The sequence below is a fragment of the Nylanderia fulva genome, unplaced genomic scaffold (assembly GCF_048542155.1).
Source record: "Nylanderia fulva isolate GAGA-0341 unplaced genomic scaffold, ASM4854215v1 Scaffold20, whole genome shotgun sequence".
NCBI lineage: Eukaryota > Metazoa > Arthropoda > Insecta > Hymenoptera > Formicidae > Nylanderia > Nylanderia fulva.
Genome location: NW_028190264.1, coordinates 2,874,757 through 2,890,576, shown reverse-complemented (window position 1 = coordinate 2,890,576; position 15,820 = coordinate 2,874,757). Strand labels below are relative to the sequence as shown.

General features: G+C 25.9%; 1 protein-coding gene and 1 long non-coding RNA gene across 2 annotated transcripts in view; one reads left to right on the top strand and one right to left on the bottom strand.

Moving 5' to 3' along the window:
• The window catches only part of LOC114944186 (uncharacterized), a 192,853-nt gene that overhangs the window by 156,250 nt on the left and 20,783 nt on the right, over positions 1-15,820 (bottom strand). The gene's annotated exons all lie outside the window — the stretch shown is intronic.
• On the top strand, positions 1,767-15,288 carry Fatp3 (Fatty acid transport protein 3). Its single transcript, XM_029319964.2, has 13 exons — positions 1,767-2,188; positions 8,988-9,138; positions 9,615-9,852; positions 10,428-10,659; positions 11,137-11,338; positions 11,762-11,954; positions 12,210-12,353; positions 12,614-12,751; positions 12,840-12,906; positions 13,113-13,203; positions 13,386-13,539; positions 13,646-13,701; positions 13,773-15,288. Exons 1-13 carry the CDS (start codon positions 2,067-2,069, stop codon positions 13,866-13,868), a joined length of 1,884 nt encoding a protein of 627 aa, XP_029175797.1. The 5' UTR covers positions 1,767-2,066; the 3' UTR covers positions 13,869-15,288.

Below are 15,820 nucleotides of genomic sequence, written 5' to 3'. Positions count from 1 at the left end.
ATATTTTATCTGTAACTTTTACATGGATCTGTAAAAGTTACTAACAGAATACATTATCTTTAATTATTTCACTTCGAGAAGATTGTATTTATTTATGTAGGAGCGCTATTTTAAGTAGCATAAATTAGTTTTTCTATTTTATATATACTTTGTGTTTTATTTTTATGTTTCTCAATAAAATTATGAAGAATATTCTCATGTATTATGTACAATATTATACGTATTTTTCTCAACATTAATCTTGTAGCTTAGTATCAATATCAATAATCGTAAAATAATATGTGTACCAATAATTCTTCCTTATCACACATTCTATTTTTTTGAAAAAAAGCAAATGCATATTTAAGCGTAATGCACGATAAATTTTAGCATAAAGTATTTAGATTTATAAAGATTCTGTTTTAAAATATGCAAATCTATTAGGAAACACAACTTATTTCTCATATTTAAATATCAAGGTTATCAGTTAAATATAATTAACTGCGACTTGATGTATAGTTTGTATAATGTTTGTAGAAAGAAATAACATTATAAATTTAATAATTATTACTAATATATATCTAAATTTAATTACTTGTAATGCGATATATATTATTTCATATCAATTAATATAAAAAATATTAGTGGCTTCTATATTTCTTATTATTTCTGAATGTATATATTTTTATAGAATTACATGTGCATAATTATTTAATTTTCGTATTATTTTCACACAAATCACAATATTAATACATTTTTTAGAATTTATTTTCGCCTTATGTATCTTAAAGAAAAGACCGAAAAATTTACGTAAAAAGTTAATATTTACTTTGGAGGGCAAACAAATTAAAAATCAAGTAATATAAAGTAACATTATTAAATATCAATTATAAATATAAAAGTAAATGAGTATAAACGAGATATGTGTAGAGAAAAATTGCAATCTAACTAGGAAGTTAGGCACACAATTCATTCTTTAATTTCATTAATCAATGCAATTCATTAGGTTTTGCAATAAAAAGCGAGTATGTTATAGGTGATACAATGTTATACGTGATATTTTATGTAATGCAATGACCTGCAAATTGCAATAGGCGTGCGAAGCAATTCATGATCATGTTCATCAAAATAATCGATTTGTTATATCATCAATGTCTACATCAAAAACTTTCAATGTTGTATTAATATATGCAATAAGCATTTTTTATTTTGTCATCTCTCACAAGCATTCAAAATATTATCAAGCGATCCAAATTTATGTAAAAAGAAAAGAATGTAATCGATGTATTAATTATTTGTCATACGTTCGTACCGTATTTTCTCGATAGCCGCAGACATTCACGGGATATTAATACCGCTGATTAGCGCAAAGACAATGATCAGCAAATTATTTTATAATATATTAAAATTATTTTAATGTATTATAATTATTAGTTTGTGGCATTTAAATTAAATCTCACTGCAGAGAAAGCTGAATCCTAAGAGTAATTAAAAGTATATAAAATTGTTATGTAAAATTCTGACGAATTCGTGTAATTCCAGAATATTCGGAAAAGAAATCTACAGAGCCCTACAGAGAGCTATTCATTTGATTGGAATTATTGTAAGAGAATGTAGCGCATGTCAATGAAGGAAGACCGAGATGTATTTTAATCCACGTCTCCTCTCTCGTTTTTCACAGCACCCGCCTTCGGAAGCTTGGCTTTCGCACAAGACTTTGCGCATGTGTGATGCATAGCAGCGTGCTCTATCAGCTTTTATCATTCCCACCAGCCTCGGAGTAGCCTCGTAGGGCAGCTGGCCGAGTCCCGATGATTACTCATATGTTGTACGGCTCTCTCTGTACGGTGGACGTGGGGAGACAGAGACTTCGCAGTATATGTCGAAGTCGCCTCAGTCCCGTTTCAGTCGTATCGCGACATCCGCATTTATCAGTTCTCGTGCGGAATCAACTCGAAACGTTTTCACGACCGGCGTTTGTCAGCGAACGGAGCGACCGACCGGTTGCCGCTGGCGCCATTTCTGAGTCGTAGTCTGTTAATTATCCGAGTTGAAAACGAAGACGACGAAACGTGCGGAAAATCATAATGACAGAATTCTACCAGGTCGTTATCACCGTGCTAAGCGTCCTGCTCGGCGGCTTTCTCCTTACCGGAAGTCGTCGACGGATCATGTATATGCTCTACAAGACTCTACCTAGAGATATTCTGTGAGTATAAAAAAATGTAGACATGTGTGGCGGGAGAGGACGCAGATACATATGTTCTATTTAGCGTATAATCAGATGCGAGCTTAGATTCGCTATCTTTTCAAATGTACAAAATAGGGAACAGGTTAGAGAACTTTAGAGATTATTTTTTATAAGAACGTAGATATTTGAGAATCGCTAGACAGAATTTAAAAAAGGTAAAAATCTTCTCTCGACCGTACTGGCAAATATTATTTATTCAATCACAACGTTTCGACCCTTCTTTGAGTCCTTATCAAGTGATTTGTAAAATTAAAAATAAAATTATAATTCTAAGATGTCAAGAACGAACATAGTGTCGGTTTGACAACACGTCAAGACTCTTAGACGAGTTATTGGAGACTAAACGACCTTTATTATTTTGTCGTAGATATTACTTAGATTGTCAGTATTTTGTAAATTAATAGCGTTATTATTTCCTTTAATAAAGAACATTTCAGCGATTTCTCTTTTTCTTACGTGTTTTTTACTATGCAAGATAACAGGTGAAATCCAGTCAAAATCGTGATCGAATTCAATTGTATGTTTGCTGATAACTGATAAATTACTCGAATGCATTTTAATGTTGCTGAAATGTTCCTTTACACGTGTACAAAGATGTCTTTTTGTTTGTCCGATGTTTGACACGTTGCAATCCCTACAATTAATTTTGTAAACTACTTCAGTTTTTTTATCTGTAGGCAGTCTATCCTTGCCGAGTGTGATTAAATGATTCGGTTTTTTAGGAACATTATGAACAACATTAAATCCGATATTTTTAAAAATTCGATCGATATCGCCTAAGTTATTAACATAAGGTAGTGAAATAAAAGGAGATTATTTTTTATATAAGTCCTGATAAAAGTCGTGTTATTTATATTTTTCTATTTCTATTTTGCTCTCTTTCAGGAGTTTTCTCTATGGTAAATCTAATTCGAAGTATAAAATGGTGATAATCATTCAGTCTTTTTGAAAATATTTACTCCAAGATGTTTGATACATCAATATTAATAATACAATTAAGTAAAATAAAATATATATTATAGATTTAATTTTATATTGTATATTTTATATATATATAAATATTTATATATTTATATTAATGCATGTTTTAATTTTTTGATAAAATAATTGTTGCAGATCATTTAATTGATCATATTATATCACATAATTAGATAAAATAAATATATATATTTTTATACATTTATATAATATATATTATATTATATATTAAAAAATTTGTATGAATGCTTAGAATAATATTTTACCGCATATAACCGCATTTAAAGTTGCAGGAGGCTTGCGTGCTTTACATTATGTTATGGATTAATAATTTGCGTTCATTGCCCGGGTTGCATGATTGCTCGTTGCATTCGATTTAATGCTTCGTTTGACGTCGGAATGCAACGTAAAAGATGGGGGAACTTGCAAGGGTTCTTGACGTACCTTCCATTTTTTATTACGTTATAATATTCTATATTGGAGTAATCACTCTATTTCATCAAATTTAATTTGCGCATCATTGAGACTTACAATTATTGATTAAATATCTTATACAGGATGATCCTGAAATATTCGATCAAAATCAGGAATTAGATTGGGTTTGTCATAAGGATCAAACAAAAAATTTTTATGAAAATTAGTCCAAAAACGCCTCCTTTAAAAGTTTCAACTCATTTAATTTTATCAATTTCGAAAAATAAATCTTTTTCAAAGTTTTGATCATATTAGATTTATGCTTTTTTATTAATTAATGTGTTCAATAAGCTTAATCGAACATGATCTGCACACGAGGCAATACCTACTTCAAAATTAAAAACACAACAATCTCGGTCACCTTCTCCTGGGATCGCTAAGCATTAATCAAAAGGAAAAATTTAATGATTAGATGAGTGAAAGAGTGTTTTAGTTAACAATAGACATTTTTAACAACTTCTGTAAATAAAATTAAAGTATTTTAATTTAATTTAATTTACAAGTTAAATAACTTGAAGTCGAATTGAATAAAGTTAAGAATTATTAATTTAATTTACAAGTTAAATAACTTGAAGTCGAATTGAACAAAGTTAAGAATTATTAATTTAATTTAAATATTAATAATTAAATAAATTGTAATTCTTGAAGGAAGTGTTTTTAGATTAGTTTTATAAGAATTTTTTTTATCCTTGATTTTGATGAAGAATTTTATGATCACCCTGTACGTACGCTGTTAAAGAGAGATAAAAATTGTAATTATTTAAAATATATACATTTATTTTCACATGTTGCTTAGCCTTTATATTTTATTCAATTTTTAATTTATTGCAATTTCAATAAGTATTTGATATTGTTAAGAATAATATATCTCTAATTAATATACAATAACTAAGAAAATTTCTTTAGTTATAAAAAATATTAATATATATATATATGGTTTTCGTTTAAATTATTAATTTTGCGTACGTGTATAAAAGAAAGATAATATTTTTAAACATTGTCGATATCAGAAAAATGATATGTTTATGCATTATTTAGATAAGATAACAGTAGCAAATATATTCATAGTAGCTATATTGTTATATAAATTAATGTTCAAAAAATAAATTTTACTGTATTTCACTCTACATAATCATACATGCTATATTTAGATTTTAAAATATGTCTTTATAAATTATAAAAGTCATTTGTATATTTTTCGTTTTATAAAAGAATATTTTTAGCTTTATAAAAGAATATTCTTAGCTTAAATTTTTTTCTTTAAAGCACCTGCTGTAAAAAGATTAGTCTCACTTATAGTCATTTTAAAATGTTAAATTATTTTATCTTGCATTTAAACTTGTCAATTCAATTTTAAATAATTTAACAAAATTTTTCTTTAATGTAAATTTTTTATAATGTAATATTCTAATCTTTTTTTTATAAAAAAACTAAAACTAATTAATACTATATAATTATATAGAACTACGTAATTATTGGCATTCAGTTTTATTTGTAGCCGTAAAACTAACCCTGTGAATTAAAATATATATTATGTTACACATTCTGTGCAGCTTACAAGTATATGCACAATAAATAATATAATCATTAAGATTAAAGAAAACGATGTATGAAATTATAAAATTTATATCATTATAAATTCAAATAAATATAAAAGCAAAACATTACAATATGATTATGATCTGATAAAATATATAATATGATAAAAATAATAATCTTAATTAACAAAATAAAATTATAAGTGATCTAGTTTTGGTTTCTATTTAAACAATTATGAATTTAAAAATTTAGAACAATTTATTTAAATTAAGAAAGAGATAAGATTTTAATATTTCTCTCTCTCTCTCTCTCTCTCTCTCTCTTTCTCTCTCTTTCTCTCTTTCTGTTTCTCTTTTTCCCTCCGGTCTCTTTTTCTCTTTCTCTTTCTTCTTTTAATATAATTAATAGAGAAATTTATACATAAATTAGTGTCAATATGTTTGAAATATACATATAAGATTAATATTTGAAACATCATTTAATAGCATGTAATACAAGAAATTAAAATATTATTAATAAAAAATGAAACTTTCTTTGTTCTTAAACAGATTTAAGATTTGTAATAAGAGTATAGATTTGTATAAATAGATTTTGTTTTAATATATATCAATAATATAACAAATATAAAAATAAAATATTTTTTATAATAAATTATTAAATAATATTTCATATTTTTACTCTCGACGGTTTCTTTTGTCATTTTTAAATTATTTTTCGCACGAATCAACACATAACATTCCAATAAAGATAATTGTATATATGATACGAGTATGACGTGCGGATCAATCATTCTCGAATTGCTATCAGTTCAATAATGTATACAATAATACATATATTATATGCATTGTATTGGTCATGTGGAATATTACGTATCATTAGTGCAAAGATCGCATTATGAGAGTTAGATGCGCATATATGTTTTTCATTTATAACACTAAGCGATTAAAAAGATTTACCTACCATTATTTTAATTCTCTCGTGCGTGGGAAATAGATAAGTGTATTTTTAATTTTTGCTTTAAATTACTATACCTATACTAAAATAAGAATTTTCAAGTATATAATTTATTAAGTTAATTAAAATAAAATTATTTTTTAACTGCAACTTCTCATTGTTGTTTTAATATGATTATAAAAATAATATAAGTAAAAATTGAAATTTAAGTTATTAAATTTATTTGACATTGCAAAGTTATTATTTTATCAATTATATTATATATATTTATATAGGTATATATATGTATACATATATACAAATTATATATAAATTGATAATAAATTGATACATTTAGATGTATTTATATATTGATAATATTTGATAATTATAAAATAATCTAACCACAATAACTAAGTAGCTTATGAGTAATAATTCAAACCTTTTAAATTTAATTTATTTTTTTAAAAAAAAGATAGAATTAATTATTATAATAGTTGACAATTGTTGACTGTGCATAATGCATTGCATACTTTGTAATTTATTTAATTCTACAAACGTAGGAATTACGTAGCTATCTAATCTATAATAAGAAATGTCGTTGAACTCAAATGTCGTTGAAATCAAAAACTTTTCATTTAAAATAATAAGAGTATATTATATTGCAAGAATTTTTTTTAATTTTTAGGAATACTTTTAAAAATTTAGATATTTTTTATAAAATATAAAATTATTATATCGCTTAAATATATTATAATAATTAATTTTTATAACGCTTTATAATTAATGGGCGAAATATTTAAAATATTGAATATACATATAATCTCCTATCAGATTGTAAATTTGCTTTAAATGTATATTTTGGAAATTTAGTTGTGCTTTCCTTATTATCTAATGTCTATATCAATATCGTTAAAGATCGTGCATGTTGTTGAATTTACAAATGTAAAAATGAAATTGATCTAAATATCAAATTATATATGTACATATATATATTATGTACACATATATATGGGCATTTTATTTTTGTTTTTATATACACATATATAAAAACAAAAAGAGAATTTTATTGTATAATACTATTTTGATAATATCGATATTACCATGAAATATTTTTTGAAAAGTTATATCTTTTATATAAGTATTATTATCTGTATCTATAATTATGTATATTTTATATATTTTATTATAGATACTCATACATAATTCATACATAATCTATTTTGGATTTATATGTGTTGAAATTATGTGCATAATATTTATATTATCACATTGTATATTATGATTTATGATTATATCTATATATGTATGTATTATATAATCATATTATGTAATCGTTAAAATTATCAATCGCGTAATTTTCCTATGTGCGCATTGAGCGTATTGTCTTATGTGTATTATATACATATATAGGTATATGCATGTGATGTAATTATTATTAATATTTATGCTATATATATATATATATATATATATATATATATATTGGTTTTTATATTCTTTTATAAGAAAATAATTATTTATTTAATATATTAATATATAAAGTAGGTATAGAATATTTTGTGTATGTATTCTTTACATTTTTATAAGATTGTTAGAAATAACTTGTCTGAACTTTTTCCTCGTTCTCTTATGAAATTCTTTCCTTGTTCTCTTATGAAATTCTTTCCTTGTTCTCAATTTAGTATGTATTAAGTATATAAAAAAACGAAAAAGAATCGAGAAAAAGAATAATTATTTTGTAATAGCATATATATATATATATATATATATATATATATATAAATAACAGTTTTTATAATAAAAATGTAGATCTATTAATAATAATAGATAAAAGACAAATTGTTTCTTAAAATATTTTTATATATAATTAACCATAAAGAATGTAATTTGTAACTTCTAATAATGAGACTTACAATTTAAGTCATTTATGAAGTTATCTAGAATATAAAAAAATCTATCCTAATCAGTAGCAATTGTGGTTAAATGTTACTTTAAATTTTCTTCTCTTCGACATTATTATTGAAAAAAAACAAGACTCAATATAAATTAAAATTAATTATAGATAACTGTTTTAAATTAGAAAGATAGAGTTTTATGTTCTATAAATATTTTACGCGAAAATTGCGACGATGAATTCACACATCTCTCATGTCTTGCCAGGTGTTAAGCCAGCAATAATGGAGCGGTTGTACATTCGCGTGACATGCGCATGTCGTGTAGCAATATTAATCAATTGCAAAGAGAGAAAAAGATATAACGAGAAAGAATCGAGTAAAGAATGTGTTATGAATTTTCTTTTTATTATCAAAAAGAAAATAGGATATTATCTCTTACTAGTCCTTATTTTCTTTAAAAAAAAATATCAAAAAGTTGATATATAATTATAATTCTTTTCTTAGTAAATTATATTTAATTGTTTAATTCTCATTTTTTTAATTAATTACTATTATTATACGTTACATTACATTAAAAAAAGAAGAACAAGAGAGAAAGAGAAATAAGAGAAAAAGAGAGATAAATGAATTTATTATAAAAGTAATATAAACTTTGCACAAGTTTGAATAAGCAAACTATTTTTGAATATTATCATTCTATTCAACAATAAAGTTGATTACCATATTTATTAGAGCAAAAAGTGAATTTGTAAATTGTAACCCCAAGGGGAACAAATAAATGTTTATCTATCTATCTAGAGCAAAAAGCTATTGATAAATGGTACGTAAAATACGCTCTGTATGAATAAATTAAGTGCTTAGATTAATAAAGCTGAATTAATATTTTTATTAATTTACATCAAAATGTTGATTTTTATATCTTTTATTTTGTTTAGGGGAGCTTATCGATTTCTTCAGGTTAATATACTCCTTTGGTGGTGGGAAAAGCGTGAATATACCGTCCCGAAAGTTTTCGCAAAATACGCAGCGGCTAATCCGAACAAAATCGCTTTTATTTTTGAAGACAAAAAATGGACATACGAAGAAGTAAGTTCGATCAAGAGATAAAGTTTGCACTCGTTTGCACTCGTACGCTTGCACTGTGCTGCGCACTTATAGCACTTGTCTCAATGATTGTCAAGGCGAAGCTATTAGATTTAATTAACTGATTGCTGTAGTGATTACAGTTGCAATACGTATAAATATAAATTTTTCTATTAATTATAGATTAAAATTGACGAATTTAGTAGTCAAACAATGTTTGTAAAAATGAGCAAATTTGTCAAGTTTAAAAGTAGCAAGTTAGCAAGTTTTTAAGATATGTTTTTTGTAGATGCATTGCGTTTAGAAAATAAAAAAAGCGATTAAAAATAGCAGATAAAAGAAAATATTATGAATAATATTAATAAAATATTATGATATTGTTTTCTACTTGCTTCCACTTGAAAATCGTTATATTTAAAATATATTTTTTATATTTTATTACTATAATAATGAACAACGTCCCAATGACACACATACAGCTGGATCTCTTCAGCAACCGTATCGGACGTTACTTTCGCACCAGACCGTTTTCTCACTACGACAGTATAGCTGTGGTTATGGAAAATTGTCCTGAATACGCCGGTACCTGGCTAGGCCTCACCAAGGCTGGTTTCGTAGCGGCTCTCATCAATACCAATCTCCGTCATGACATGCTCGTACATAGCATCAATGCCGCCAATTGTAAAGCTATCATCTTTGGATCCGAATTTAAAGATGGTAAGACTACTTTCATTTACATTGTAAATGGCTAAAATCCGTGACTCGAAAGCGGAAAAAGGGCAGGATTTCATTTGCAGGCATAGAACATATATTCGTGTTTGCTATTCACTGGTCAGAACAAACTAAACCAAGAAACATGTCTTGTGTTTCATCATTATTACACTGTATCGTACAGAATTACTTTGGAAAACTTTTTTCATGTCCTATATAATTTGACGAGAAAAATGCATCGTGCTATTTTCCGGATGTAAATATAAGTATATTACATTTTTTTTAAGAGACTTGATTGCAAAACACGATCCAAGTTTTTTAAACATACTGTGCGGTGACAGTTTTTATACATAATACCTGTCACTTGTGACAAGTAATCATACGGTTTCATATCTTCTGCGTAAAGGATCAATCATACTAACGTCAATCTTTATTATTCCTAAACATTTTAGTTCGTGTCTCTTGACTTTCATAATCATTAAATTTTTTTTTGGTAAATGCAGCTTTCTAATGAATTCTCTATTTGTAAGTGGAAAACTTAAAACTCGTTTACATTGCTTATCGAAGCGTATCATGTGCAGCGATTCGTGACATTAAGAATAAAATACCCAACATCGAGCTTTACCAATGGTCGGAGTCGGAGGATACACCGATTCTAGAAAAGGCGCTAGATCTCACAACGGGAATTCGTAGCATCGATTCTGCACCTCTCCTTGTCCAACTTGACTATGGCAGTCCCCGGGACAAATTGATTTACGTCTATACATCCGGCACGACGGGAATGCCAAAGGCTGCCGTCATTAATAATTTGAGGTAAACTCCCACACAACATAAAATTCAACAGAAATGTTGCAGAAATGTTTCAAAGTTTCAAAAAAGTTTCAAGTAACACTGAAACGTCATTATAACATCTAACAATAAGAAACATAATATAGAAAAAGTAACTTTTGAAACATTTATGCGATCTTTCATAAATATATTTGTGACAAAATAGCAGACATTTTCACGTATTTAAGACGTATATGAAACATTTTTGAATAAATTTTGCGAAGGTCTCTGAAATGTTTTGTGCTGTGTGGGCTCCTATGATTCTATCACTTTTTTACGAAAGATTATTTAATAAGATACTAAAGAGTATAGCAATACGCTTATATCATAATTAAATAATTTTTCTGATATTAGATAGTAACAATAAGTGAGAAAGGAGATGGCTTTTAAATGAAAGAATGATATATGTTTTTTCACATATAAATCAACAAAATAGAATTAATAATTAATTACTGTTTTCAGGTTCATGTTAATAGCATGTGGCGTACATTCTATGCTTCGTCTACGCTCCAATGATCGAATTTATAACTCTCTACCTCTTTATCACACTGCAGGTGGAATAATTGGAGTAGGTCAAACACTTTTGCGAGGCGTGACCGTCGTGCTTCGTAGACGATTCAGTGCGTCTAAGTTTTGGTCAGATTGCATCCATTACGATTGCACTGTACGATCACTCTATTTTTTTATACAATTTCACAGTTCTTTAATTACTAAAATACTCGTAGTTCAGTAATACTTATTTAAAAAATAATTGTTTTAAATTGTTTTACGGCAGAAATATTCCAAGCGATAAATTAATTTTTAAACTAAAGAAACAAAAAAAAAGTTTGTTATAAAATGAAGAAATTTTTTCAATACCTTAAATTTCTATGTTTTTCACTGTTTTCTTATTTATGTTTGAGATTTTTAAATGTCTTAGTATTAATAATAAAATTGATAATGCAATAATTAGACATTTTCCATATTGCATATTATATTCATATATTATCAATGTACGTTAATAGTATCATGAATTAGAGTGCACAAATATGTCATTAAATTGCATTATCAAATTCTTAAATAATAATAAAATTAAAATGTTTTTTAGGTAGCGCAATATATTGGAGAGGTCTGTCGATTCCTTCTTACGGTTCCACCAACTCAAAGTGATAGAAAGCATAAAATACGCTTAATGTTCGGAAATGGTTTGAGGCCGCAAATTTGGGAATCTTTTGTAAAGAGATTTGGCATAAAGCAAATAGGCGAGTTTTATGGAGCCACCGAAGGAAACTCAAATATCGGTAATTTGCATACTTTTAATTAATTTTAGAATTTTGCTAAATAATATACTTTCAAAATAGAAAACAATGAAGATATAATAATAATTTCTAAATTTATTTTTATAGGTAACAAAATAATGTTTTAAGTTTTATGACATTAAAAATGTGAGAATATATCTTACAATTAGAGTAATAAATGTCTGTGTGCTAGTTTAACAAATTTTATATTTATCGAATATATAGGTGTTATTTCATAAATATTTATATAATTTGTAGTAAATATTAACAATAAAACTGGTGCTGTTGGTTTTATACCAAGATACCTCGGGCGTTTGTATCCTGTTGCTTTGTTAAAAATTGACGAAGAAACAGGAGAGTTATTGAGGGGAACAGATGGACTCTGTATACCATGTAAACCTGGTATGTATTATCAAAAATTTATATCGATAAAAACAGGATAGAGAATCTAAAATTTATCCTGATTAAAATAAAATAATTAAAATAATAAAATAATCCAGCAGTAATATTTTATTATTTCTTTTAATAATTCTTGTAAGAATATTTCTCTATTAAATAAATGATGTATTACAATATGACAAACGTTGAAATCTTAGTTCAATATTTAAATAAATCAGATAAAACACACACACACACATATTGTAGCTGTATTATTCATTTAGGTGAACCTGGCGTTTTTGTGGGCAAGATTAATCCGAATAAAGTGATTAACGATTTCTCTGGTTATGCGGATGAAAAGGCTTCAAAGCAGAAAATTATATGCGATGTCTTCAAGAAGGGCGATCGCGGTTTTAATTCTGGTAAGTGATTAATATAAAATATAATACATAACCTATTTATTTAATGTGTCGAGAATCATTTAAATAACATGAATTCTTTTTGGAACAGGAGATATTTTAGTCATGGATGAACTCGGGTATTTTTACTTCAAGGACAGGACCGGGGATACATTTAGGCAAATACGCACATTTATATAGCACAGAAAATAATCAAATAATTAAAATTTTAAGCATATCGAATTCAGTAAAAGAGAATCAACTACCAAATAATTTAAATTAATTAAAAATAAATTACATTAAAAACTACAAATATTTTTTATATATATAAGTACATAAACAAAAATTGATTAATGATGTTATTTTTAAAACTTTAATATTATAGGTGGCGAGGCGAAAATGTTGCCACTGCGGAAGTAGAGGCCGTCATCAGTAACGTAATAGGTTTGAAGGATGCAACCGTATATGGTGTCGAGGTAAATATCAATTATATCAATTATTAGTCACTCGATTCTATCAGAGGAAAATACAAAATTTATATGAGACAAAACACAATGTCAATTTATATCAATGGATAATTATTTTATACGCGATTAATGGAAATGTCAAAATAAAAAGAATGATAAACATCTCTTTTTATACGTAATTATGTATGTAGGTACCCGGAAACGAGGGTAAAACGGGAATGGTTGCTATATACGACGCAAAGAATTCCGTAAATCTCAAACAATTAGGAGAAGAATTGAAGAAAGTTTTACCATCCTATGCTAGACCTCGTTTTGTTCGTATTTTGGCAGAATTGCCAATGACTGGTAAAGATTTTATTCTGTATTAATTATTTATTTCTTTATTAATAGCTCGATATATTTGAAGCGAATAGGCATGTATTTATAATAATATAGTTTCGTTTGTTAACAGGAACATTCAAATTAAAAAAGAAGGATCTCCAACAAGAAGCCTTTGATATTAAGAAAGTAAGTTTTCTTTTATCTATTTGATTTGTAGAAATAGAAACGATAAGTTATAACGATAATAATTTTTACAGGTCAAAGATCCATTATATTTTCTTAACAACGATACCTATGTGAAGCTGACTGATAAAATCTACAATGATATCATCGAAGAAAAAATTCGATTATAATTGACACGTTTTCCTGCGAAGATACTTCCTTTTCAAGACAATTTGGTATTATAGATGGAAAAGTTTATAAAAGCTTCCCCAGTGTGTTAGTTAGTCATAGAGTATTCGATAATCACTAATTGTGTGGACCAATTAATTGTCATGTATGTCTTCTTTCGTAAATACGCGTGTACAAAAACGTATAATTTAAAAAATTGAACATTTCAAGTAATTCTTGATTACAATAATTAAAATTAAAATTAATATTTTTTATATATAATTATATAATTATTCAATTATATAATTATAATTAAAATTAATATTTTATAATTTGTGAATTGTTTGCATAACGGTCATAATTATTTAAACGCGTATAAAAAAATATGTATACACGTAATAAGAATTTATTAAATTATTAAAAAATTAAATTGTTAAAAAGAAAAGAGAATATCCTAAAAAACATATCTCTTGTAAAGTTAAAAGTTATATTTTAAAATGTTATATATACTTTTCTGTTATCTTATTTAAGTTCAGCAAGAGAATTTAATAGCAATTTACAAATGTATTTTTAAATTCTTGATATTGATAAAATTTGGTATACTAAATTTTAAAGTTTTGTAAATTGTATAATTATCATAACACAAAGAATATAAGAAGTTTTAATGGATATCGGTGACAAAGAATAACAATCACAAACAAAATAATAATTTGTTAATTAAGGTTATATCGGTTTAATATTCTCTAAGTTCCCTTGATTTAATTACTTATTTGTTAAGATTTATATGTGTTGCTGTTAATAAGCTTTATGCTGAGACACATCGAAAATATGTACAAACACAATATTCTCAAATTTATGTCATAATCTTATATAGCAATTATATTTTTAAGTGACAATTTGTAAACAAACATATTTAACTGTATAATATTTTGATATAATTTACTTATCATTCCTAAATTCATTCCATTAGTTTCAATTCTCGATAATTAAGATATGTAATTTAATTGTAATTTAATTAAATTACAATTTAATGAATGTTGTATTATCTAAAAAAAATATCTATGGCCGTATAGCTGATGTTTGCATATGGCAGCATAAATTACATGTTTAGGTTCTAAATTTAGCTACTCAATGTATGTACTATACTGACTGCAGAGTTTTAATTTTGTAAATGATCCGTGTTGCGACTTTTGTTGTTGTGTTTTTCATTATAATATAAGTAGTCATATATGTATGTTGTCTCTTCCGTTAAAAATAGTTTAACATAAAATGTATCATTTACACTATATATTCTCATACTAGTAAATGACAATATCTTCCAGCCTCTGCGAAGATATATGTACATATATATGTATATTCAGAGGTGTATTTTACAGAAATGTTGATTTCTATTTTTGAAAATGTACGATCGTTATAAATAAAAAATTCTATTTCTCGAAGAAAGGTGTATTGAAAATAGCAATAAAATCTCTGTATATTACTGTTTGGTCACCCGATATATTATCTCAGTGAGTCGAGATGCGCAGTTGCCGTATCTGTCCAGTGGTTCTCATTGCTTATATTTTACAAGTATATTTTGTCAAAATATTATCTTTTAATTTTGTTTTAATTGCGTTATATAAATAAATAATTTTATAATAATAATATTCATTTTTAATTTTATCTTTTTTCTTTTTGCTAAACAATTATTTTCATTAAAGACAAAGTCAAAAAAATTAGTGCAATACAAAATAGTTAATATAAAATATATATAATATTTCATTTTTTTATGTAATAAAATATCGTACAACTAAAAAATATAGGATTTTTATTGTATTTTACGTAATTTTGTGTTTGTTACTTGTATTTTTAATTAAGCAATTTTTATAAACATATAATTGTTTTAGTATGAAAAAATAAAGAACTTACTCATTATTTTTATAAATTGTAAAGAAAATTGCAATGATTGTATATGCTGTGTGCGTATATGTATATA

Bases quoted from the DNA above. Each gene is read 5' to 3' on its own strand.
- Fatp3 (XM_029319964.2), top strand. From the start codon at position 2,067: ATGACAGAATTCTACCAGGTCGTTATCACCGTGCTAAGCGTCCTGCTC. The intron at 9,853-10,427 runs GTAAGACTACTT...TATCATGTGCAG, and splicing joins TGGATCCGAATTTAAAGATG to CGATTCGTGACATTAAGAAT. The intron at 12,752-12,839 runs GTAAGTGATTAA...TTTTTGGAACAG, and splicing joins CGATCGCGGTTTTAATTCTG to GAGATATTTTAGTCATGGAT.